Source organism: Maylandia zebra, linkage group LG3 (assembly GCF_041146795.1).
Source record: "Maylandia zebra isolate NMK-2024a linkage group LG3, Mzebra_GT3a, whole genome shotgun sequence".
In the NCBI taxonomy this organism is placed as follows: Eukaryota; Metazoa; Chordata; class Actinopteri; order Cichliformes; family Cichlidae; genus Maylandia; species Maylandia zebra.
Window position 1 is genome coordinate 53,808,884 of NC_135169.1, and position 26,125 is coordinate 53,835,008.

A 26,125-nucleotide genomic window follows, 5' to 3' on the forward strand; every position below is an offset into this window, starting at 1 on the left:
ATAATCCACGTTCCCCTATCACAACATTTTTGCTTATGGTTCTATCAAACTGTAGTTTCGAGAGTACTTCATGAGGTGTAGTTATCCTTGTTTAATTGGCCTATAAAAATGAAAAACACTGTTTTTCCTCTTTAAGGTTATATTCTCATGTAATTCTGAGCCACTTTATTTGAAGCTGCTGTGTAACGACATTGTCTGGAAGTTATGTTCTCTCCATTTGTGCTTTGTCAGAACTTTTGATTGGATTTTCATTTTTTAACAAAGTCACAGTGAAACAAATCTGAGTAGTGAGGTGTGCAAAGATTGTGTTTGTGTGACCAACAAATCCCCAATTTTTCAGTGTAACAAAATTACATGCTGGCATGCTATGCAACAGTTTCACTGTTGTCCACGTGAGACAAATTTAGGAAACAAACCAGTGAATTTTGAAATAAACAACGATCATGCTCGTGGTCTCACCGTGCAACTGAGATTTTCCTTTTTTGGCCTGGGAACGATGTATTCATCAAATAACCTGCTGAAAGCTCAGAGACTCACATGAGCAGCAATCCTCAACGGGAAATCTTGCACCGAAAAAACACACATTTAGTTTATTTTCTGCAAGTATTCAACTTTACAAGAGGAGGTAAAACAGGACTCACTTTAAGTGATTTAAAAATAGCACCTGAACTGTAAAGAGTTACACAGGAAGATGATTCTGGTGGGGAATAGAAAAAAAGTATTTATTTATTATTACATAATGTTTAATGTGACTCAGGAAGTGTTGCTTTTAATAAATGATAATAGTGTCATAATTGTAAGAAGAACATGTATTTACTGAGCAACAACGCGGTCTACAAGAAAGAATGAACAAAACAGCCTCGAGATCAAGAAAATAAATTGCACTAATTGCAAAAATTAGTGCAATAAATTTTTTTTGAGTTTGCACTAATTGCAAAAATGCAATTTTTTATTACAATATATAAAACCACCCCATGCTATTTCAGTCCCGAAAAAATTCACAGAATGCGTGGCATGCTTTGGAAAGATGGACGCATCGGAGAGCAACTTGGAGTTTGTATCTTGCCCAAAGATGTTTGGCGTGCAGACTGGAGCAGCCTGGGATCAAACCACTAACCTTCCTTAACCTTAGTAGATGACCTGCTCTACCTCAGAGCAGCTACATCCACCTCAAGGAAACAGTCAACAACATCCACTGAAAGAACATTTCTTTAGTAAGGCTTCTGTCAAGTCGAGTTACGCCTGATATATTGTCTCTAATCAAGCTGCATAAGAAGTCATGAACCTTTCCCATCAAGGCTGCTGAAATTCAAGTCAACCAATCATCATCTCAACTGAACAGGGTTGGAAAGTTATGAGAAAAGGCCAGACCAATCAGATTTTAGATCTGATTTTAGACTCCATGTTAAGAAGATGAAGCGGTTGCTTTAAAAACAGTGTTTGAGTTCCCTGTTTGATGTTTCTGGGTGAAATTTTTGAAACTTCTGCTTTTTGATTCTGCTTTTAGAAATGTGATTTGTAAAATGTGCCACTCATTTCCTGACAGGCCACTATTTGTGATTGCTAGTCCCTTGCTTTGCATTGTGATGCAGTGATGTGATACATTGTTACAGCTAAACACCAGCTGGCAGAATTCTTATTTGTAGTTTGCATCAGTTGTGTAGTTTTGAACTTTTTTGTGGTTGCTAAAAATATAAAGTAAGTTAAAGTTACAAAGGAGAGAGAGTGTTGCCAAAGGAGCTGAGATCACTGAAGTCACTTTCAGAGTCACTGGTTGCCATTACGTCAGATTATGGTATTACTGGTATGCTAGGAACAGTGAAACAGTGAGAGCAGGTAAGTGTATGTGAGCGTGATACCTGACCTCTGCTCTGGATGCCATTAATTATGCTCTTTTTATGAGATGAGCTTCAGTTGTTGTTATTGTCACTATTCCAACAATAGTGATGTTACTGAGCAACACTGGTTGCAGCTAAAAGCACTGAATATAAAGCAAATAAAAAAGTAATCAAAGACTATGCATTGCAACAAAGTCAGAAGAAATGGAAAAAAAAAAGTTGCACAGTCGCTGTGGAATCATCATCAGCAAAATGTTGTGACTTGGTGCTTTGTTTGTGGGGTGCAGTTCTTGAGTGTGGTGTCTTAGTACTGGACTGTTTGTTGTGAAATGCATTTGTCGAATACCATGCATGACATTATGAAGTTATTAAAGGAACAAAGAGTAGTAACAGTGCTTTATTCAAGCGTGTTATTTTAAAAAAATGATTTTAAAATGATTTTAAAAGATTTATATCTACTTCACAGTGACCGTAACCCTGTACCAGAGTTTCACTGTATTATTATGAAGATTATGAACTTGAATTGCATTGATCTTTAATAAAATGATTTAATATATTTATTATATTATTGTGGCATCCTCCTCCTTGACTGTAGAGTATTGACTGTGACTTTGTATTTACCTTTTCTTTAGTGATGAAAACGTGGTTTTACTGCAGTCAACATGTTCGATTGGTGCTGCAAAACCACTATCCCAAACCCAAGTAAATAACGCTGAACAGCAACTACAAAAACCTCCAAATAGTAGCACCATTCAATGGGAAGAGCTACCAAAAATGACTACAGAAAGTTATCCTGCAGACAGGATCATTCTGTGGGAAGAGCTACCAAAGGTGACTACAGAGGAAATTAGAAAAGCACCACAGAAAGACAGTGAGATGATGAAAGAAATGGCTGACACGCAGATGGAGACAAATAGAAAAGCTGGGATACTGTTGCCTGGCCCAACCATCAGCAGCACATTTGGATTTCCTACTACTTCTGAACAAACATCTGAATCCCTTGTGCACAATGAATCTACTTGGAAAAAGTCATCAAAAGATTTTGAAGTTGCAACCACAGAACTTGCTCTTCACCCAGAAGGAGACGTATATCTAGAAATAGATAAAAATGTTTGCCAGCCTAGTGCACAATGTGTGCAAAGTTGTGTGGCGCCTGAAACGGGCTATAAACAGGTTAATTTTTTGGGGACCTGTTCCAGGTTGACAAACATTGCTGGCATGCCATCCAAAATGCCACCAGATTATGAAAAACAGTGGCGTGTTGATCGAAAGCTAATCTGGAAGAAACAATCTCAAATACAGCGAATATTACCACCATCTTCATTAGAGAAGAATGAAAGTGAAAAGAAGGAAATGGTTTCACTGGCACGCTCTTGCCCCAGGAAGGCTAGAAATCCAGGATTCCCATCTGTGTCTCAATACAGTTATACAAATCACTTTGGTCCAGATGTATGCAGCATACCTGGCTCAGAATCTGTTATTGATAGCAGATCAAAGATGTCGCAAGAAGAATTTAGTGCCATGACTGAAAGAGAAGTGTTACTAAGAGAGAAGGATGGAATTCAAGAACCGGGAGTTTTGACGCCAACATGTCCAGAGCATTCCTCAATAACAGACATGACCGTGATTCCACAATCTACTATAGTAAAGTGTGGATTGGCTAAAAACAGCATTTTAGGTTCTTGTCCAAAAATCTCTCTAATTGAAGGCATTCCCTCATTATTGGAGAATCCTTTCAGCAAAAACTGGATAACAGATTTTAGACCTTTAGCAGTAAAACAAGCGAAACTCAACCTCATAATGACTGAATATAGCCTTGACCATGGTGAAATGAAGGTAATGTCAACCTTTGCCTCGATTTGTCCAAAAGAAGCTTCTGTCCCAGGATTTCCATCTGTTTTTGCACCGACAGTAATCTGTAATAAGTCTAGAATGCTCAGTCTCCTTCCATCTTCCCCCACTGTCTCCAGTATAGCTGGTTTTCCATCATTACAAGCTGACAGCAAAAACTGGAACACCATTCATCAACCATTGTGGAAGAAGCCGTCTGAAAGGGAGCTCGTGTTAGTAATGGAGCTCGATAAAATACCTAAAAACATGAATGGAATCGTTTCTCTTGCACAAAGTTGCTCAAGGAATTCGTGCATCTTTGGGTTTCCCTCTGTGCCAAATCCCAGATTGTATAATGTTGTAGATATGACAGATATGGTCAGTCTTTCATGCTCATGCCCCAAACTGTCACAAATAGCCGGATTTCCATCATATTATGATTCAAAAGACTGGATAATAAGCAAGGAACCACTGTTTGAACCAAGAATGAAAGACAAGCAGATGGACAGAGAGAGCAAAATGACAAGTAATGAGAGAGTAATGAAATTAATGGTTTTCCTTCTACCAACTTGTCCCAAAGTTTCAAGTATTCCTGGTTTCCCATCTGTTCCATGTCCCAAAATTCATGGCCTGAATATGGTCAACCTCCTTCCTTTGTGTCCAGTAATTTCTGCTGTACCTGGATTTTCATCGATTGAATCACATCTGAACGTGGGATGGCCATCTGAAACGGATTTACTGATGCACAGACCACAAAGGAATACTCATCTTAGCATAATCTGCTCACCAGTGATCATAGACAAACCAAGCCACATGCTTCCTTTAGTTCCATCGTGTACAAGATCATCATTGATTCCAGGCTTTCCTACTGTCACTAAATACAATATCCTAACTCTCCTACCCGCTTGCCCGCAAGTATCAAGTTTGCCAGGGTTTGCCTCACTCAAAGTGGGCTTAAAATCCCAGTGGCTTTTAGATCCATATACTTATGGATCTATGCATAAAAATCCAAAGGAGACAGTTTTTCTTAAAGATGTTCCAAATCAAAATGCAGAGATTATGCATTTAATGGTGCCAGCTTGCCCAGAAAACTCCAGAATCCCTGGATTCCAGTCTGCGCCCCATTACAATTCCAAGAATAAATCCAGAATAAGTTTTGTACCTTACTGTGCCAGTGCTTCATGTATCAAGGGATTTGCATCCATGACTCCAGTACCAAGCACAGGTTGGCTAAGTGAAACAAAATCTATTTTGTCAAGACCTCAGAAGAAAATGGCAGAAATGTTTGTGGTACTTACTCAACAGGTCAAGTCGGATTGCTTCAACGTAAACATGATAGCACAAGTGGGGTCTTGCCCCAAAAAAGCCAGAGCATCCGGTTTTCCGTCTGCTCAAATTACAAACAAATCACCAAATATGGTCAGCCTAAACTCTTCTGCTCCATGTGTTTCATGCATCCCAGGTTTTCCATCAGCCAGAAGGCATAGTGCTGAATCTATGAACATACAAACCGTGGCAACATTCAACAAGATCTTGTTTAAAAACCTACGCAATAAAAGAATTAGCATTGGAGAGTTTCCTGCAAAACAAGACCATAAGCAAGATGAAGTTAAGAACATGGTAGCAATGGCTCCATCGTGTCCAAAACTCACTCAAACTCCTGGGTTCCCCAGTATTTTGCAATTGAATCCAACTGCAAAAACAATGCCTGTGCCACCTGCAACTAAGAAGCAAACCTTGCAAGAATTACCTCATGCAGAGTCATATCTCAAAGACACAGGAAATCCTGGTGTTTCTTTTGTACCTGGTAGCAGTCCAAGCACAGAACTTTCATATGGTGAGACATTTGTAATGTTAATATAAAGCTCGGAGTTATCTTTCTTTGCCATACATTTTAATCCATTTGATTTTTCTTTTAAACAGAAGAGAAACTTAAAATTGGTGCCAAGCAAAACATAGAACTTAATGTAGATAATAGGTAAGTGGACGTGCCTGATGCTCTTGCGTTTTTTGCATTTAGTGTTTGCCTAACATGCACTGCTTCGGCCAGCAAATTTAGATTGCATGGTAAACTGACAACAAATATGACGTTGAATTTCATGATATTATAATTTTAGTGCTAATTAAGTTTTAACAGCCAGGCTTTAAAATCCTTTATATTCGGGTCCTCAGAAAATCTGAAATAGAGAGGACAGCAGAGGAAGACCTAAGAGTGAAGAAACCATTGGAAAGATCTGAGCTGGTGGGAATCTTAGGTTGGGAACTATTGGAAGCTGAAGGAACAATAACAGAAAAAAAAGGAGAATCCTCTCTATCAGAAAAGGAAAAAGATATCTCTGGATTAGTGGGTGCTATTGTGGGTGTTTTCCACAAAGGGTAAGTGTTCAAACTGAAACCAACTGCATAAAGCATGGGTTGCTTATTAATAATCCTAGACAGAGTCTGATATTTCAGTGTCCAGGTCATTCTAGACTTGTGACACTGTTTGTGCTCACGGTGCAGTTTTCACTTTATCTTTATGTGCCAACATCCACAGGCTGGCTCTTTTAGTCAGCCTCGTCCACGTTGGTCAACCCCGCTCACCTGCTGGGACTAAAAGCCCCCAGCCCTTGTAATAAATTGGTACAATCTGTATGAAGAGAAGAAGGCAGTTTCTTTCTGTAGACTCTGGAGACAAGCGAATGTGCCAGTAGCCTTTGGTTAAATCCAGCATTGTGAAAAAGCAAGCAGTGCCCAACTGGTCTAGGAGTTTGTCGACCTGGGACATGGGGTAAGCTGGGGCAATGGTTGAATTTGGTACGCTGGGCTCCAACTCATCTCGATCCTTAACCGAGCTCACCAGAGAAGCAGTATCAGCCTCTCTCCATTCTTTTAGGAGGTTGAGGTGGTATATTTGTGTGGCTTCACCCCTGTCTGACCGCACCACTTCATAGTCAATATCAACCACTCCCTGTGTGACCACCGAGGGTCCTTGCCACTTGGTGAGTAATTGTGAGCTTGATGAAGGGAGCAATACAAAATGTCTTAGCCTAGTCCCTCTATTGTACAGCCACTGCTGATGTTACTGGGCAGGGGGGCGATTCTCCTGTGGAAACTGGACTAAAGCCTTGCTCTCAGGTCCAGGATGTATTGAATTTTATTTTTCCCTGGGTGAGACCTTCATCCCATTTTTCTTTAATCAGGTCCAACACTCCCTGTGGGTTTCTGCCAAACAGCAACTAAAAAGGAGAAAACTCGGTGGAGTCTAGCCAGTGATACCAGTTACTCTCATCCTTGTCTTGACTTCGTTGACTTGTCTTGTTCAGCGACTCCACCAGCTTGTCATTCTCAGGGTGGTAGACACTGGCCTTAACAGATTAATCAGGCTGGTTCACCAGAAGACATTCTGTGGAGGATGCACTAGGCAGACCACTTTTTTGGCTTTATTCAATAGATACAGTTAATGTATCAATTGAAAGCAGAGAGAGGGGAAGATATGTAGCAAAAGGCCACGGGTCAGAATCAGGGCCAGCTGCTTTCAGCTGTACGGCATATGGCTGCATGCTTATCCCAGTGAGCTAAAGTGGCACCCAGAGAAAACCATTCATCACTCGGTCAAAGCTGAGTGTAGTATCTTTATGAGAATGCTCTAGTGGAAAATATTCCATGGAGCGAATCACTGGAACCGGCGGGTTCTCCAGTGAAGGCCCTGTTGTTTCCATGTCGCTAGAGTCCGCATGCTGTGCCTTGAGGCAACTGTTGTTGTGATTTGGCACTATATAAATACAATTCCATTGAATTAAACTGACATGTCACCCCTACAGACACCCATTAGCTTTCTAAATCCAGTCAAATCTGGTCCCAGGGTGTGAAAGTCGGGAGCTAACCACAGCCTTAAGTCGGTGCATTTAATTCACCAGCACTATGGGATATTAAGGGATATCCACACTCTTAAATTCCACCCACTCTGCTTCCAACAATGCCCCCGGTCAACACAAGGTTTGGTGAACCAGGGTCTGCTTGCAGCTCGAATCCACCATAGCCCATTGTGTACTCCGTTAGCACCTTACTGCAGCCTTGTACGTCGCTCTTGGACTGGGGGAGGGCGTCAGAGGGCCGATGGTGTAGAGCACCTGTCCTGCTCGCTCAGCTACCATTTGAGCCAGCATCTCCATGGCTGCACGGGTCATGGGTACACAACATGTCGGGAACTTGGGCGCCACCGTAACATACTCCGTTTTGTCGTAGTCCCGACATGCCGCACACTGCTTGTGCTTCTGATGCAGTTTTCACTTTATTTGACACTGTGCCAACATGCACAGGTGACGTTGTGACTCTGACTCCACCTCCGCTCCAGGTCCAGGTTAACCAGCCTCCCCTAGCACTGACCCCTGAACCCACTCCACCACCCCTCTCCTGAACTCAAGCCACAGAAAACATCCCACCACAATATTAAACTCCCTTAATTTTCAAATGTGTAGTTTTAAGTGAAGTGAAAACTTTACTAGGCTGCATTTGCATGGGAACACATCGCCAATATTTACTGGCTTCTGTAATGAGCTACATGCTGATAGAGGAGACAAATTATACATAGTTCTAGTTTTCATTCACTCATATATGAATTCATTTCTCAGTTACGAAACTGTAGCATCAATCTTGGGGCCATCGAACTCTGGGTTAGCTGAAGCTGATCACCAACCCAAGCCTCTCTCTTCTTTGGATGCAACAATGACCCCTTCGGATGAGTTTTTTCAAGTCTTTACAAATTGCACCATTCCCATCGAGGACAGGTGTGAGGCTTCTATCGGCCATGCTACGGAGGATACAGAGGAAAGATTACTCACAGGGAAGGTCGCTGTTCAAACACCAATGTGCACTGAAGGTTTACTTCCAAGGCAGCAGACTGAGGTAGAACAGGATGAGGTTAGAGTGGTGTTGTCTTCTTGTCAGCTGGAAAAAGGGTGAGTGCTGGTTGCATGGTGTGTACATTTTTGATGATAACATCTCTATTATTTGGCTTATGAGTGCTTACTGCTCAGGATGCTTGTGATGGTAAAGTCAGCCAGTACTGACACTGGAGTATGGAACTGCAATATTGGTCGCTTTGTTAAGGTTAACCTTTGTTTCCTGGATGTGCCGCTTTGTTCTAATGACTTGTTGTGTATCAGGATTTGGTTTTGTCTTAATAGGCGGTTGCATGCACAGTAGAAATATGTGACAAAGTTAAGAACAGATGATTCTGAAGTTTGTCCTTTGTTTTTCTTAAGCCCTGAACAAATAAGCATGGAAGAAAATAATGCTACCTCCCAGAAGCCCACATCAAACGAGACACTGACAGATGCCACTAAAGATAGAGAAGTAATGTTGGATGTTGCCTTGGAAGAAGCCTCACGTGATCATAACGTTAGTTCAGATGGACCACAAGGTGACAGTTCAGTACCGCAGCGAGGGAAGAAGCCAAAAAGAAGAAAAGTTCAAGACCCGCCACAGAACGAGTGTGAGAGTGAAAACACAGTTCCTAAACGTCCTCTTAGAAAGAAAGATAGTTTAACCCGAGACCACAAACCCAAATTTAATGGTGTATCTGTCAAGTGCCTTCCTGAAGTTGTCCCAGTGGAGTCATTAAACAAGGATGCTAATGCGGAAGTAATATCTACACAACCTGCTACCTACCCAAGCCCACTCAAAAGAACTCACGATATCATCCCAAAACCAGAGCTTTGTGAGAAAACTGGCACTATTTCACTCATTAAGGAGATACATCTTCCTTCAATTGAGAGTGACAAGGGAATTACACCACAGAATTTAAATGTCACAGTTACGAATTCTGATAAACCAGTCCACTTTGATAAAGCAGCAGTTGGTGATAGGCAAGAACTAAGTCAACCAGCAATAACTTGTGACGCATCTATTGATGCACTTAATATTAAAACTCCTCAAAAGTCAGAGGATGCACCAGTCACTGCAGAAACTGAAAGCCTAACAGAAACAGCTTATTCTATCCCAAAGCCTTGTACGAATATCCATTCCAGTGGCACCTTCTCTGGTGACCTTTCAGCTACAGAAAGAGCCTCTAAAGCTGATAATGGAGAACAGGCACAGTCAGCAAGGCATGGTAGCCCTTCACAAATTTCTTCAACAGCTAAAGAACTGTCAGAGGTGGAACATAATAAAGACCTTCCTCTTCTTTCCCCAGTTTACCAACCAGAAGTAGTGGCTGGTGTACACTTAAGGAAAAGCAGATTAACCAATGAGGAAAATGTTCAAGCAGAGGATAATAATTCTTCAGAATCTCCAGTAAAACTCTCACGTTTGCCAGTGCCGAAACCAAGAGTAAAGAAACGTCTTAGTGATTTTTTCCCAGACGACACTGAAATCTCAGATAGTTCAGCTGTCAGTAACAAGGAATCAAAGGAAGGCCCACCATCACTGGATTCAAGTACGATATCTGAATTAAGTTTTGTCACAATTCATCAAGAATATGACAATACATTACAATTGGAAAAGGAAGTTCTAGCAGCAATGCAAGAAGAGTTTAGTCAGTCAGGTGGAGAGGATACAGAGCACGCTTTCGGTGAGACCACTGAAGGCTGGACTTTTACAGACGAACACGTTTTTACAGATCCCTGTGAGAAGGCTGTAGAGGCAGTAACTGAACAGTATGTAATGGAGACAGTCCAGGAAGCAAATAGGCACCTTGCAAGTACTGTTGCTTCTCAGGATGACTGGCTGCATCTAGACGATAATAAAGATAGTGAACAAATGGAAATTGAACTAAAAAAGGAAAAGAAAGATGAAGAGTTGGACTTTGGCTTTGTGTCTGTCACTGCAGGTTGTTCAGAGTTCAGGTAAGATTAGTCAATACGCATTACGATGTGTGAGGGGGAAAATTTTAACTTGGATGTGTATATATTTTTCTTTCTCTTTTTACATTAAAGTTTGCATCCCTTAAAAAAAATGAAACTAAACTCAAAAATGATTTTAAATTAGCAACATGGTCTGGAAACGTATCAGCAACTAATAGATCATTTCTTTTAGAATAAAGATGCTTACATTTTTATAATTTGCTTTGTATTTGTGTGTATTTTCAGGCAAAGGGAAACAAGAGAAGAATTATCAGGTCAGCCTGTACCGATGCCTCGGAATAAGAAGCGTTTGAGTTGTTCTTCCTTAGATGACAGCAAGTCACAAGTTGTTGCCCTTAAGCAGGACAGGAAACCAACAACATCTCCATCTCAGGAGGTACGTTTAAGCTTACTCACCTGTATATTTGTATATGAACAGTTGATCAAATAACTGGGTGTAATATATTTCTTGGAGTAAAGAAATTTTAGCTGAATTCTTTTGAAATTTACAAAAGGCCTCTTGCTGGGTTTGAAGGTGTGCACCTTTGACTAAACTACAACCAGTAGTCGAGCCAGTCATGAGGTAGTGGAAATAATTATTTGGTCCTGTGCTGAATTTTAAATGTTGCTCATTTGAAATAATCATTCTCAAATTTTTATGGTTTGTTTCTAATGGAGAGAGACAGAACACCAACCAAAGCATAAATCCTTATTTATGCCATTGAAATAAATAAGTATTTGACCCCCAGCTAGAATTGTGACTCCCACAGTTGGCTGGCAGGTCACAATCAAGATTGCAATCAGTCAATACATCTATTACAGACACATCCCAGCTTATCGCGTGTATAAAGGACACCTGTCCACAGAATCACTTTCTTCCACTCCAACCTCGCCACAACGATAGACAAGTCCAAAGAGCTGCCAAAAAATGTCAAGGACAAGATTGTAGTGCTGCAGCTTAGCGATGAGGTGACAACTGTTTGTGTGGTTATTCAAAAATGGAAGAAATATAAAATGACCATCAATTTGTCTTGGTCTGGAGCTCCATGGGATCAACTTGACCAGCTGTGTTTGACAGAAGAGAAATGCTGTGTATAACCCAAAGAACATCATCCCACAGTTAAGCATGGAGGTGAAAATATTATGACTCTAAACTCTAAAGGTTAAACGACTAGATTTACCAGAGGATTAAGCAGCTCATTATGGATAAAATAAAGGGGTCTACCACAGGCTATCAAGGGCAAGGTTGATAACTGAGGATACCTTTGGTACTCCGGTTCTGCAGTGGTCAATGCACATTGTGTCACTGGCATTGGCTCAGGTAATACAGAGGCCTATTCTCTTCTGCTTATCCAATATATTGTCCCGGGGTCCCGATGCGACAGGCTGCCAGTCTGTCACAGGGGTAACACATTGAGACAAAGAACCGCTCACACCTGTGGTTGATCAGCAATTAACCTAACCCCACTAACTGGGTGACTTTGGACTGTGGGAGGAAGCTGGAGAGAACCTACACAGACACAGTGAGAACATAGAGAGTCCACACAGAAAGTCATGAAATTGAACCTTCTTGCTGTGAGGCAATAGTGCTAACCACTGCACCACTGTGCTGCCCTGTGCAGGAAACAGATGGACAAAAATATTCAGTACTCAGTTCACCAAGTCGAAGGAACTTAGTGAATCTAAGGAGGAGGAACTGCAGATTCAATGTGGGAGAGTCTCTTGGAGCCTTTTCCAAATTACGGCAGATTCCAAGATTATTAGTTCAAATAACTGTACATTAGTACAAGTTATACCACTTTGTCAAGGTCTGGAAGAAGACCTAAACTGTCACCCTTAGATGGGAGGAAACTTGTTAAGATGCTCAGTAATAACCAAGGAACCACTAAACTTCAGGCCCTTTTTAACAGTGAGACGAGGTTATGAATGAGCTTCTTGGACAAAATGATAAGAAATATATTTGGAGGCTTAAAGGTGAGGCTTTGTAACCGAAGAGCACTGTTTTGCTGCCAGTGGGACTGGTACACTCCACAAAATGGATGTAAACATTAAGGAGGAGGACTACCTTCAAATTCTTCAACTTTACCTCAATTCAGCACGTACATAGGTAGCACTTGCACACAACTGGGTGTTCCAATAGTGATCTCAATCATGTGTCAAAACCAGTTTTGGGATAGAAAAAGCAAACTAATTTTAAGATGTTGTCCCGTAGGAAATTGTTTAGTTATCTGCATTTAACCCATTCACTCAGTGAAGCAGTGGACAGGGTGAATCTACCAATCAGGGAGCAGTGTGTAGGGACGCTGCCTTGCTCAAGAGTACCTCAGGATAGCCATTCAAAGGATTTGACCCCCTGATCTTCTGATCATGGGGGTGAACACGCTACCTACTGAGTTATCCCTGGCCCCTGACTTCAACCCTACTGAAAAGTTGTTGACTTTAAAAGCTCTGTCTGTGCCAGGAAGCTGACCAAATTAACTGACAAGAAGAGTGGCCAAATATTCAGTTAGAATTATGCCAGAAGCTTGTTGATGGTTATAAACCATCAACCAAGCTAAAAGACCTTTAGCCAACTATGAGTTGGGCTGTATGTACACCCAACCTATTCAAATGGTGGCTTAGTAGCAACCTCCAAGTGCCGCTGCCCATGGTCCTGCCAGAAACAGAGTAAAACAGAGAAAAACATGTTTTCAAAGCCTTCAGTAATTCCAACAGAACTTCCTGCAGCTTAGTGCAATATTCTACCCACAATGCAGTGTGTTGTTTTAAACGTATTTCTACAAGTGACACAAGTAGTCTGTGATGCAACATTTGTTTGTCAACCCAAAAGCAGAAGATTGAGAATGAGAACCGTCAGTTTAACCCTACCTAGACGAGCCATTCCACAAGAGCGTCACGCTAACGGACCAATAAAGTTTTGGATTGATGTTGACACAAACCAGTTCCCTGATGTTAAGAAAGTTCCAGCTGTGACTCGAGTTTTTCACACATGAACTCTGTAAAAATCAGCTCTCGTTGCTCTCTGACTGACGGTGCTCTTCATCATTTCCTTTGGTTTGCACTGACTCAGCTTATGAGTCAAAATTTGCTTTCTGTCACGTCTCCCATTAGGAATTTCAAAGTAACTGTATCCTATATATCAACATAATGTGGCTTGTCTAACAAGCCACGCCCAGTCACAGGTGTAGATTTAGAAAAAAACCTGTTCCCTCAGTGTGTAGCTGTAGATGTTGTATTTATGTGTTACTGCTATGGGTTTGTGCACTGATAGCTTTGATAGAATTGATAGCTCTTTTTTTACTTCTGTTAAGTACTCTTTAAGATGTGCTGGGTCTGATGTCATCAAAACATTTATTTTATTTTGAAAGGAAAATACCACTAATAGTTTGTATTACTTCCACTTGAGTCAGGTATGATCAAAATGCTTATTTCCGTGTGAGTTATGACCAGATTTAAAAGAGAAACATTGAGAGAACATTACTTGTTTGTCAAAACATTGTGTTTGTTTGAAATTTATAATAACCTGCTGCTTACTGGCTGGTACAAATTCCTTGTTTTGAAAATCTGGCCTAACGATCTTTGTAATCCAATTGCCCTGATATAGACTATTAAAGAAACAAAAGAGTGATTTATATTGCTACAAATATTGACTCATCTATTAAAATCATTGAATTCAGGTGTTCCTTGGCCACAGGTAATCAAGCACCTAGGCATGCAGACAGCTTCGACCGACATATGTGAAAGAATGGGCCACTCTGAGGAGCTCAGTGAATCACAGCATGGCTGTGTGACAGGATGCCACCCATGCAGCAAGTCCAGTCATGACATTTCCTCACAACTAAACATTCCACAGTCGACTATTGGTGATATTATAACATAGTGAAAGTGATTGAGAATGACGTGCATACTGCACAGAGGTCAATCACAGCAGACGTCCAAACTTCATGCGGCCTCCAGATTAGCTTAAGAACAGTGCGTAGGGAGCGTCATGAGATAGGTTTCAATGGGTGAGCGCTGCATCCTTGCCTTACCTCACCAGGTGCAATGCAAACCATTTGATGCTGTGGTGTAAAACATGGCACCACTGGACTCTAGAGTGAAGTGGAGATGTGCTCTGGGTTTGTTGGTTGCCAGGTTGCCCAAAAGAAGTGAAGCTGTCATAACTGCAAGGGGTGGGCTGACATCTTATTAGAACCTATGAATTAAGAATGGGGTGTTATGGTGATATGCATGTGGAGACAGATGAGCAAATACTTTTGGCAATTTGTATACTGGAGAAAATCCCAAATAAATTAATTACTTAATTAATTAATGACACAGTAGCCTCGGCATGTCTATAAAACAGGTTCTGACTGTTGTTAAATAAATGTGACCCCTAAAAACGGGGGATGTGTCTGAAAAAGCTTTAAACTCCTTAACGTTTAATGCACATTAAACCTATTCAATTAAAAATGTGTAATTCTCCACTTTATGTCAAAAGTTGTGTCACTATAATTTCAAAATAATCTTAATGTGTTTTCTAGAATCCACCGGGAAGTCCGACCTTAGTTACGTCAAGTCAGTCCTTACTGGAATGGTGTCAGGAGATCACAAAGAATCACAAGGGAGTGAAGATTACCAATTTCAGCACTTCCTGGAGGAACGGCCTCGCGTTTTGTGCCATCTTACACCACTTCCACCCAGAAAAGATGTAAGAAACAGTTGCCCTATCACCCTTACTGGATAGACTGTGGACTGCTAGTTTAATTTTTAGCTTGACTATAAGCAATGACAGCTATTGCGTGCAGCTTTCCAGGTGCTCACTGGCCAAATGTTTAGGTACCTCTCTGTGTCTTTTAATGCTAATTGTATATGTAAAAATGTAGTGCTTTGATTGTTATGTAGTCAGCCAATTCTATATTGGTTGGTTAGCCATCACCAGTTTGTGCGTCTGTATGTTGAAGTCCTACTGGATCTAAGCTTGGTCATTCTCAACCGCCCTGATGGGCATGTCCCATTTTGACCTCAGGACCTCAGGCTCTGATGTTCCTGTATCCTATTCCGACCACTTGGTTATGGCGTTCCATGTATTCCCTGCCTGCTAGCATCTTGCTCCCTGCTGTTATGTGCTGGATTGTGTCAGGGGCATCTTTGCTTTTCCTTTACTCTTTCTTGAATGCCTGCCACTGTGATAGTTACTGGACTCTTTTCGTGGAGGTTGCTATGGTCTGCTCTTAGCTCATCTAGTCACTGAGCATTGTTGTTATGGGTTGCATCCTTCTCCCATATGCTCTTCGAGTATTTGTCTCCAGGCTTGGTGGAGCTGTTCTCAAATTGTTCTCCTGCCACTGAGAGAACACCTTGGATGGTTTCACTGAGAACATCTGGTTTATTCTCCTGGATTCTGTCTCTCTGGTATATCTCTTCAAACAGCTGGCCAAGGCTATTAGTTTTTGCTTGGTAGTTTCTAAGGCCTCAGGTGTGATTAGCTTGCTGTACTTCTTAGACACCCCATCTCCGATAGTTGCCCAACTTCCCTCCATGCTGCCTTGATCTTGACCTCTAGTTTCCTTCTCCATGGAGGGTACTGCTCCTTGTTGCTGTGTGTCTTATACCCAAGCATCTCAATTATCACTGCTGCCGTGGTGTAGATCAGCTGGCTGGTTTCAGTGATGGCCGCAGTAGGGATTGTCCATAAAGCTGCATTCACACCTTCTGCTAGTCCATCAGAGGGTACTTTACATAGTCTTGGTAATCTGGCACGGAGGGTTTCCAGTTTAGCCACGATCTTATCTCTCAGATCAGCTGCTCTCGCACTCACGCACCTGTTGAGCTTGGTACCCAATCTCAGATGGCGGGGATGATGATATCTCCCCGTGATCTTCTTTCGAATGTTGGTACATTGAACTAATAGTTGTTTTGATGTTGGTCTAGATGTTGGGTGTCCAAGATTCCATAGGTCCGTTGTGACGTTCATGCAACCTCTTCCTCTGGGATTATTTGCATGTTAGCATTCCACATCCCTTGTCCACTCACGCCTTCTATTTGCACAACACTGTGGAAAAAAAAATACTAGTAGTCTATATGAAACAGATTTAACTAAATTTAAGGATCCCATGTGCCAACACAATACAGAGTAGCTTTTTATTATCTGTTTAGTTGTACTTACTGCTTGCTCAGTCTTAACGTGTCGTTTTATGCTTGATTTTAAATTAGTTTTACACATTGCACAGGATTTTATAGTTTTTGGTTTGCTTTCTTGGCGAGGTTTCCTTGAAAAATAATCTTTGTCAGTGGTTAATTAAAGGTTCAATGAAAACTTAAAAGATATAAATGTGGTATGTTGCCCTGTTTTGTCTTTTTCTAGTAATTTTGAAATGTTGGATCCATATGACATCAAGCAAAACAACAAAAAGGTGGTTAACAGTTTCCTATATTCTCATGAAATTACAAGTACTGATTACTTAATATTTGGGAAGTCCTTATAATGTCCTTGTATTTGAACATGTTGCAGGCTTTTAATGGCTTTGCTGAACTTGGAATTTCAAGGTTGATGGAGCCTTCAGACATGGTCATGCTTGCAGTGCCTGACCGCCTCATTGTCATGACCTACCTTAACCAGATCCGCACATATTTCACTGGCCAGGAGCTCAGTGTGCTTCACATAGACAAAGACACCAGTGAGTCCAGTTATGCTGTGGCAGGGGACCGGGAAGCCCAAGACGACCCCGAGGCAACTGTTCGCTACTGCGCCCAGAGGCTCCAGGAGGAGGGTATAAGTCTTGAGACTAATGGGAGTGTAAGCACTGCAGAGAAGGACAGTAAAGCCAGCAGGGACGTGGTGCCGCCTCCCAGAACCAAACGCTCGCAGGTTGCTGGGGTGAGTGCAGCTCAGTCTCCGGTGGCGCCACCACGGACTCATTTTCTGTTCAAGTCTAGTTTCTCTCATGTCAGAGATGCTGACCTGGTTAAGAAGCGTAGGTCACAGCGCAGGAGCGGGTCAGTCGAAGAAGGAGACATATCAGCGGTATGTTACCTCATGTTGCCTCCCCTGAGTTGTTTATTCCTTTGAAATGTCATTCTTTGTCTTATCTACATTGTGTGTGGATGTTGTTTGTCTCTGCAGGCTGAAGCCCAAAGGAAGTCAGAAACTGGTTAGTTCTCTTTGACTTAAACTAAAAGCAAAAACACAACAACAACAGAACTTGGACATAATGATGAATGATTGGTGGCTCATTTTTACATTTTTTTCATGCAGAGAGAATGGATGCTGCGTTAAAGGACAGAAGACCAGAGGGCCAGGTGAGCAAGCAGCTGTTTAACTGTAATTTGTAAAGTGCGTCAGGAAGTCTGTGGAGAATCTTTTGTTCTCCTCTCATCGTCTGCAGAGTGAGTAATTATTGTTGTATCTAGGACCCGAGCGAGTACGTGCTGAATCAAATGGAAGCCTTGGAAGCAGAACAAAATCACGTTGATAACAGAGCAGGTGTGGTGGAGAGGAAACTCAGACAGTTGCTGGAAACAGGTAAAATACCCGCTCTACCTGCCCACCATGTTCTAATCTAAGAAAGAGAACAAAGAAGACGATAACCAAGACGGGACATTAATGATGGTTTTACCCCACAGGCAGTGACAAGGAGGAGGAGGAGCGGTTGATTCAGGAATGGTTCACATTGGTTAACAAGAAAAATGCTTTAATCCGGAGGCAGGACCATCTACAGCTACTGTAAGACACACACACACACACACACACACACTGCACACATTGTGCAGAGGAAACTGTAGAATACCAGTATATCACTGACATTAAGACAAAAATCTCTCCTCTTGGCTCATTTAGCAGCACAGAGACAGGTTACAAATATGTATATACTTGATGTGTTAGTATATTGCCCAAGGATATTTGACGTGCCTGGCCGAAGCAGCCAGGGTTCAAACGACCAACTTATCTGATTAGTAGGTGACCTGCTCTGTAACTTCCCCTAAAATAACAGGACGGTGCAGACAACCAGGAGTCAATAGTACTAATCTGTGAGAACTTTAAAGTTCATTCATAATCATTCACCACACCGTAGCCATGTTGTTGAGAAAACTCCAGAATAGCAACTAAACAGACCACATGATGTTAGTGTTTTCCAGTTTTCTTTGCAAGCTCCTTTGACTACAATGACCTGGATGACTGAGAACCTTCACAGACAATACATGAAATTACGGCGTTTAAGGCAAAAAAACCTGAGTTTGTACAAATTGAACAAGCTTGAAAGTCAATATTTAGTATAACCACCTTCATTCTACAACACAGCTTGAACTCTCCTACACAATGTTTCATGTAATCTTCAGGATTAGTACGTAGGACATTCTTCTTCGGTTGTATCTGTTCTCTTCTCTTATCCCACACTGCTTCTATAATAGTAAGGTCCAAGCTCTGCGTAGGCCAAACCATACCTGATAGTGTGGTTTTCCTATCAGGTATGCTTTTAATGCACTCGCAGTGTGTTTGGGATTACTGTTTAATGAAGCTGCTGTCAGCCAGATGCTTTCCAGATAGGCAGCTGTAGCTCACGAGGTAGATGGTGGATCAATCCCAGTCTGCAGGCCAAATGTCATTGGGCAAGATATTAACTCATTCACTGCCAGCCATTGGCAGTGAGTTAAACCCATTGACTCATTCACTGCAATTGACGGCTATAGACGTCAATGGCAGTGAATGAGTTAACCCTAAGTTGCTCTCTGATGAATGTGTGTGAATGTTAGTTAGTGAGCACTTAAAATCATAGAAGAAGATGAATGTGGCGTGTTATATGAAGTGCTTTGAGTACTCTGGCAGAGTAGAAGAGTGCTGTATAAGAATCAGTCCATTTACCAGAGGGTGGATCTGTGTTAATAATTCCATTCACTCTGACGAGCTCTAAGACAGCACTTACTGAATGCAGCCCTAAACTATGTCAGAGAGTTCTTGTGTAATTTTGGCACATGCCAGCCTTTTCTTCCTGTTTTCCTTCCTTAAGAATGGTTTCTCCATGGCCTTCCACTGACACCATTTATCACGAGGCTTTGGTAACCAGTTGATGGGTCAGCGGACGGGGATCTTTCCTTTTTCTCAAGGACGTGACTTTAAGATATATTGTATATGAGGAATATATTTTTTGTAGGTCTGTTTTTACCTTACAATGAAGAGTCCTGTGAAAATGGTCAGGTCCAAGCTCAGAACTGAACATAAGTGAAAAAGCAGCCAGTGTCCCAAGAACCACTTTGACATGACAGGACAGTCTTAAAGGAGTAAGGGGTGGTTCAAGACTTTTGCATAGTACTGTATATCTCAGCACAAAGTTGCTGACTTGCTTCATGTACACCAATCAGACATAACATTATGAACATTATGAGGTGATTATCTCTTCATCATGACTCCTGTTGGTGTGTAAAATATTAGAAAGTAAATAAGTCAGATCCACAGAGGCCCAGCAGGACTTTAAGGATCTGTTGCTAACATCTTGGTGGCAGAGACCACAGGACATCTGCAGGGCTGCAGTGGAGTCCACGTCTCGACGGGAACGTCATTATTAGGCAGGTGGTCGTATTGGTGTATTTGGTAAATTGAGTGATACTCTTATAGCACGTTTCTACTCTGAGTACTCAAAGTGCTTTTTACTACATGCTACCTTCACCCATTCACACGCACACACACACACACACACACACACACACATACACATACACACACACACACACACACACACCTTGGATTTTGGTATTTTACCTCTATTAGCAGATGGTGGAGTTGTCAACTCTGTCATAACACTTTATAGCAAGGATCTTGGTTCACATGTTGGCTGGGGGTTCCCACCTAAGACAAAGTTAAATGAAACACAAATGTTGTGTGTCATAAATCATTTCCATCTGTTCTGATTAACAGGCTTGAAGAACAAGACTTGGAACGAAGATTTGAGCTGTTAAACAAGGAGCTGAGGGACATGATGGCAATTGACGGTATTAAACTGTTTCATGTTCCCATAGTGGAGTTAAAACCTTGATTAGGGTTAGTTTAGCTCCTGAGATGTGTCAGCAGAGCTAAGAAATGGGAACTGACACCCTCTGTTTGAAAGCAAATCTCTACTGAGAGATCAGCTGCTATTTGGTGCGCTGCGTACATGTAGTGGCAGCCGAAATACAAAATACATGCAGTATAACTACATACAGGCTGAACCACCGACTTAGCCTGTCAGTAAACTTTTCCTTTCCATCCTCACTTGGCAGGAGGAAATGTTTCACAGCCCACCTCAACAAAACCGTGACACAAAAGCTTTCATTTTAAATCACATCAAACTCATTCACATGAATTTCCTCAGTAACTTTGGCTGTGCAAACAGAAGATGTTTCACTTCAAACAGCTTCCTGTGACCTTTGACACTAGCTCCCTCACTTTTTCGACAAATAGAGACAAATTAAATAGAATTTGCACAACAAGAAAATCCAGTTGGTAAAAAAGAAGAAGCATTCAGAGAGTTCAGTACTCGTCACGTGTTTTCCACTGCACATGTTTTCAAAACAGAGCTGCAGAGTCGACAACAGCAGAGTGGCCACAACCCTCTAATCACTCAACCTCTCACTCCACACCAAGCCAGGAGTCACTCAGTGTCTGTGTCACTAGAAATATTACCTGTGTAGTGACGTCCCTGCACAGAGCGTCAGCCTTTCATTTGGCAGGTCTTATCAAGCACAGTTGACAGCCACTAAATTCAGCGTGAAACTCGACGTCAGATTTCCTTTTTGACTTGACTTTGTATGAACGTTGCCACTTGATATCCTAATATGTGGAACTTACTTTGTAACAGTAAGTTCCACATCTATACAGAAAAAAAGTAAGAAGCAGCTCGTTACAGCTCGTTTCCTCCCTAAACTGTTCTCTGTCCCACCTCTGTGTCTGTGTGCTGCAGAGTGGCAGAAGACTCAGGCCCATAAACACAGAGAGCAGCTGCTGCTTCAGGAGCTGGTGTCACTGGTGAACCAGAGGGATGAACTGGTCCACAGTATAGATGCCAAGGAGAGAGGGTGAGACTCACGATACACACATGATAAACTATTCCTAGACTTTCAGATTCAACTAAAAAGGGATTTCATTAGCCTGTATGAAACATCACAACGAGCCTGGAGGCAAATCACGGTTTCATATTCAGCTTTCAAACTCTACGTCCATCTTTTTTGCATTTTTATTGAACCTCTTGACTCAGCAATAAGTCGGTGATAACATCAGTAGTTTTTGAACAGATTTACTAGTTTCTGATGAGGAATTTACTCCTGTTTACCTGACCTCACCTTCTGGTTGTAAATGGTAAATGACCTGGGTCAGAGTGCCTTATAAGGTCTCAGCCATTCATATACGTTCATACAAGCACAACCTTCCAGTTAGAAGATGACCTGCTCTTCCTCTCGAGCTGCTGTCACCTCACTCATCCCCCTCTCTGTCGGTCTGTCCAGCAGCAGCCTTCCCTTCACAGTCACTACCCTAAATAACTGAAAGACACTTTTAAAGAAAAATGGACATCCACAGTTTTCCCAACACAAAAGCATGTGCAGGCAGCTTGTAACCATCTCTCCTCTGGTCCTCAGAGCTGTGGAGGAGGATGAGCGTCTGGAGCGTGGCCTGGAGCAGCGCAGGAGGAAGTATGCTAAACAACAGAAAGAGAAGTGTGTGATGCAGTGACCACCGCAAACTTCCAAATGTTGGGCCAAGGCAGTTTTCTCTCCTCTGTCACCTGCTATCAGAATGAATGATGTGGTTTTAGGTCAGCAGTAAGTGCACATTCACACTGAATCTGAGAAGATTCAGAATTCACATTAAAGTTTGGCTTGAGTGGAAGTTTTGGTCTGCTTTGCATTTTTAATGTCTCAACATGTGCCACTAGGAACCCTTTTGTTACCTGATATATGCACTAGTTAAACCTCATGAACTGTTTGTAATGATGCAAAGTGGGTTTGAGTGTGGAAATGGTTGGAAAGCCTAGAATAGCTGGCTTAGACTATGGATGATCTATAGATCCTAGAAGCTCCAGCAGCACAAAGCCAACAGCCTTGCAACATTACAAAAAGCATCCGTGTGGGTCCGTTTTGTTTAAAGTTAATGGTTTCAAGCTGAATTTGGTGTAACGTGTGATTTTCAACAGCTTTGAACAAAAAAAAACACAAGAAAAGTCAAGGTGAGAATTTCACAAATGTAGGTGCTACTGATTGGAGCTGAGTAGCCTTCACACAAATGTAACTGAAACAGCGAGTCGCCCTGTTGAAATGTGAATGATGTCACTCTCCCGCTGCTCAGCGTGTCAAATCAAAGTTTGTATTTAAGTGTCTCAGAGGTTTTATCTTGTGTTTGCAGTTCTCTGTTCATCATTCGTGTGTACTACAGCTTACATCTCGCCAAAAGCAGTGCCTTTTATAAAGTTTTATTAACACCTGTTACATTTAAAATATTTGTAAAGACGGGAAAATACTAAAAGCTTAAATACACATTTTATGCAATTTTGAATGTGTTTTAAACTGTGGGATTATATTTGCCATTCTTCCATAGAAATTCAACGTCAATAAACCTTCCTGACACAAAACTGCTTTTGTTACTTTGTTGTCACTTTCTTCTTCTTCTTGTTGCTTTAGCAACAAGAAGTAAAACACTGCTGAGGATTTTATAAAGACTTGTTTGTTCAAAACAACAAGGGTGGTTTTCAGAATATCAAATAATTGTACGTGGATACATGTATAGTTGTATGATTACAGTGTAAAACCTCACTGAACAATAACATGCAGCATGAGTCATCTTCATCACCATAGAGTGACCTGCTGTTTCACATACAAACATTAGGACTGTTTTGGGGCCATTTTACAGATAACCTGAGGAACCCAAAGCTGTAGATACACTGTTTGCACCGACTACAAAGACAACCCAAGTTTTAATATGATAATAATAGAAATTCATATGTAATAATGAGATATATCAATCCTAAATGACATACCTTTGTGTACATGTCATTATCAAAGTGTTTATGAAAGTTATTTTTAATTTCATCAGACACTCACTGTCACAGTTTGGCTGAGACGCTGACTGTGTGGAGTGAGGAGGTGGACCCAAGTGCAGAGAGACAAAACCTGACGTAACAGAAAACGAGCCGTTTATTAAGGCTGGCAAAACTAAACCTAAACTGGGTGAACTGAGGCTAAACATAAAAAATCATGGAAAAGAAACAAGAACATAGAAACCTGACATGAAGGCCTGGCATGAATTCAAAACCCTGGAAACATGGCATGGACACAAGGCAGGAAAACAGACGGGCGAGGAATGAATGGAAACACACAGGAAATGAAACTAAACACACTGAACAGGACACCAGACCTCTTCAAAATAAAACAGGAAACAAGGCACGCAGACATGAAACATGAAGGGCGAGGGAGAATGTACAGGACTTTACCTCAGCTGTGGTTGTTTTAAAGTGCTTTATAAATAAAGATGATGATGATGGTGATGATGGTGGTGGTGACTTTCCCTTTTTACCCCTCAGCTGCTGCTTCAGGAGCTGAAGGCTGAAGGGTCACCCCACCGGGAAAGTGGTGTGGACCCCAAAGTTTGGGAATCTGATAACTTGATAATCTTGTGAACATAATAAATCAAGAAAGACGTCACTCATTCATTTCACTTTTGACTGGGAACGACACAGATGGAACAAGGTTGATTAAAACACTCAAAATTCAATGAAAGGTGGTGCTCATCACTTTTATATGTTCAAGTGCATAGTGTGGAGGATGTTGTAAGGCCTTGAGGTAATCAGATGTAAAACACAATATTTATGAGTGTTTTAAGTTGTAAATCGGTCAGATTTGACAGAAATGTGAGAGGAAGTTAAATCCAACAGCACTGGAAACACTTCCTGAACCAGCACGACTTCAAATGACTCGACACACTCTCAAAAACCTTGGCACATAGTAGCATCCCATTCTTAATCCATAGGGTTTAATATAATGTCAGCTCGCCCTTTACTTCTATAACATCCTCCAATCTTCTTTCCACAAGTGTATTTATGGGAGCCTTTTACCATTTGTCCTGAAGTGGCCCTCACCGACTACAAATGCCAGAGCCCTGCTTTGTTTCTATAATTTTTGTTCATCACATTTTTTATTTTACAAATTTGATATGTTATTAGCACAAAAGAGCACCTTTTTATTTAAAATGGTTTTATTTTGTGTTGTGAATTATTGCTTAATGTCCATTTTTGTTTGGTAAAGGTCCAGTGTTGACTACAGAAAGAGACTTAGTGTGACAGTACAGGCATTTGCAATAAACCTCTGTCTGCAACTGATGGTTAAAAATGGTTAAAATAAAACATTCCAATTCAGATTTTTGGTATTTAAATTAGAAAATAAACACTGAGTGGTCTATTTGAATGAGTGTACCAGTTAAGCACTATATGGCTGAAAACAACATTAGTTTTAGGAGGTTATTTAAACATATCACATATCGTGTGATATAGTCAAAAAAATATTGTTATATTAGATTTTCCTCATATCGTCCAACCCCACCTCGAGGTGACTGCTGTTGTGATTTGAATAAAACTGAAATGAATAAGGAGACATAAATACAACACAGGGGAAACGCAGTGGTTCTCACTGCTGCCGCACAGCAGCGATGTCCTGGGTTCCAGTCTGTGTGGACTTTACATGTTCGCTCTGTGTGGGTTCGCTCCACAGTCGAAAGGCTGCAGTTAGCGGGGTTAAGTTAACTGGGGATTCTGATTTGCCCAGGTGTGAATGTGAATGGTTGTCTGTTTCGATGTGTTAGCCCTGCGATAGATTGGTGACCTGTCCAGGGTGAACTCCATCTCTTGCCCTGTGGCAACTGGGATATGCTCCAGTCCTCATTAGTTTGTTACACTTATGTGTGATATGACCCGCATGTGAAACTCATGCACTCTGCATGGGACAGCTGGCTCGTGAATCACTTTACGCTCTGCTTCGGCATAAAGTCCAGTTCACCATGAACTTTTTATAATTATTTGATATCAAAGCCTGAATGGCATTTTATATTTTTAAAATTTCAGTGAAAGTTATACTGAAGTCATTGTGTTCAGTGGTGTGTGTGCTGCGACCTGGATCCCCTGCAGCCATGTGCTAAACCAACACTGACTAATCTTGGTGTCAAACTGTGATTTATTCTTGATACGCAGATAAAATCCATCATCAAAGCTACTTTTTATCATTTGAGACTTTTATCCAAGCACAAATCCACCTTCAAACTTTGAACATTTCATTTATGCTTCTGTCACAGTACCTCTGGACTACTGCAATGTGCTCTGTTTTGACCTTTGAAAAGATCCCCTTACTGTTTGTCCAAGATGCTGCAGCTTGTCTTTTAACTCGCAAACACGAGTACATTTGTCCCGTCCTCGGCTCCCTTCCCTGGCTTTCTGTTTGTTTAAGGATTCATTCAAAGATTTTTTTTCCCTAAAAGCGTAAATAATGTGTGTTTAAACTCTTTCCTCTGATTATTTTCATGTTGACTTAAACAATATCTCCCCCTGCTGTTACTGCAACTTCTGCATGAGTATGCATTTCACGCTTTGAAGAGGCAAACATACATGTTAGGATGCCCCCCCCCCAAAACTAATAAAAACTCAA

The 26,125-nt window shown here is 41.3% G+C and overlaps 1 protein-coding gene across 11 annotated transcripts in view; it reads left to right on the plus strand.

Moving 5' to 3' along the window:
• ehbp1l1a (EH domain binding protein 1-like 1a) overlaps window positions 1-23,067 on the plus strand; it is a 43,003-nt gene extending 19,936 nt beyond the window's left edge. For 7 of the 11 annotated variants that reach the window (XM_023154979.3, XM_024799192.2, XM_023154980.3 and 4 more), the window contains 16 exons: window positions 2,471-5,505; window positions 5,592-5,646; window positions 5,841-6,044; window positions 8,282-8,608; window positions 8,915-10,495; window positions 10,739-10,889; window positions 15,016-15,182; window positions 16,839-16,887; window positions 16,986-17,498; window positions 17,598-17,625; window positions 17,730-17,773; window positions 17,885-17,996; window positions 18,098-18,197; window positions 20,385-20,458; window positions 21,406-21,520; window positions 22,079-23,067. In XM_023154979.3, coding sequence (XP_023010747.3) covers window positions 2,471-5,505; window positions 5,592-5,646; window positions 5,841-6,044; window positions 8,282-8,608; window positions 8,915-10,495; window positions 10,739-10,889; window positions 15,016-15,182; window positions 16,839-16,887; window positions 16,986-17,498; window positions 17,598-17,625; window positions 17,730-17,773; window positions 17,885-17,996; window positions 18,098-18,197; window positions 20,385-20,458; window positions 21,406-21,520; window positions 22,079-22,172 — 6,649 coding nt within the window. In that variant the 3' untranslated portion in view covers window positions 22,173-23,067. The remainder of the gene's footprint in view (window positions 1-2,470; window positions 5,506-5,591; window positions 5,647-5,840; window positions 6,045-8,281; window positions 8,609-8,914; window positions 10,496-10,738; window positions 10,890-15,015; window positions 15,183-16,838; window positions 16,888-16,985; window positions 17,499-17,597; window positions 17,626-17,729; window positions 17,774-17,884; window positions 17,997-18,097; window positions 18,198-20,384; window positions 20,459-21,405; window positions 21,521-22,078) is intronic. The other 4 variants (XM_023154981.3, XM_023154982.3, XM_004574314.4 and 1 more) reach the window with 4 other exon arrangements.
• The last annotated feature ends 3,058 nt before the right edge of the window (window positions 23,068-26,125 follow it).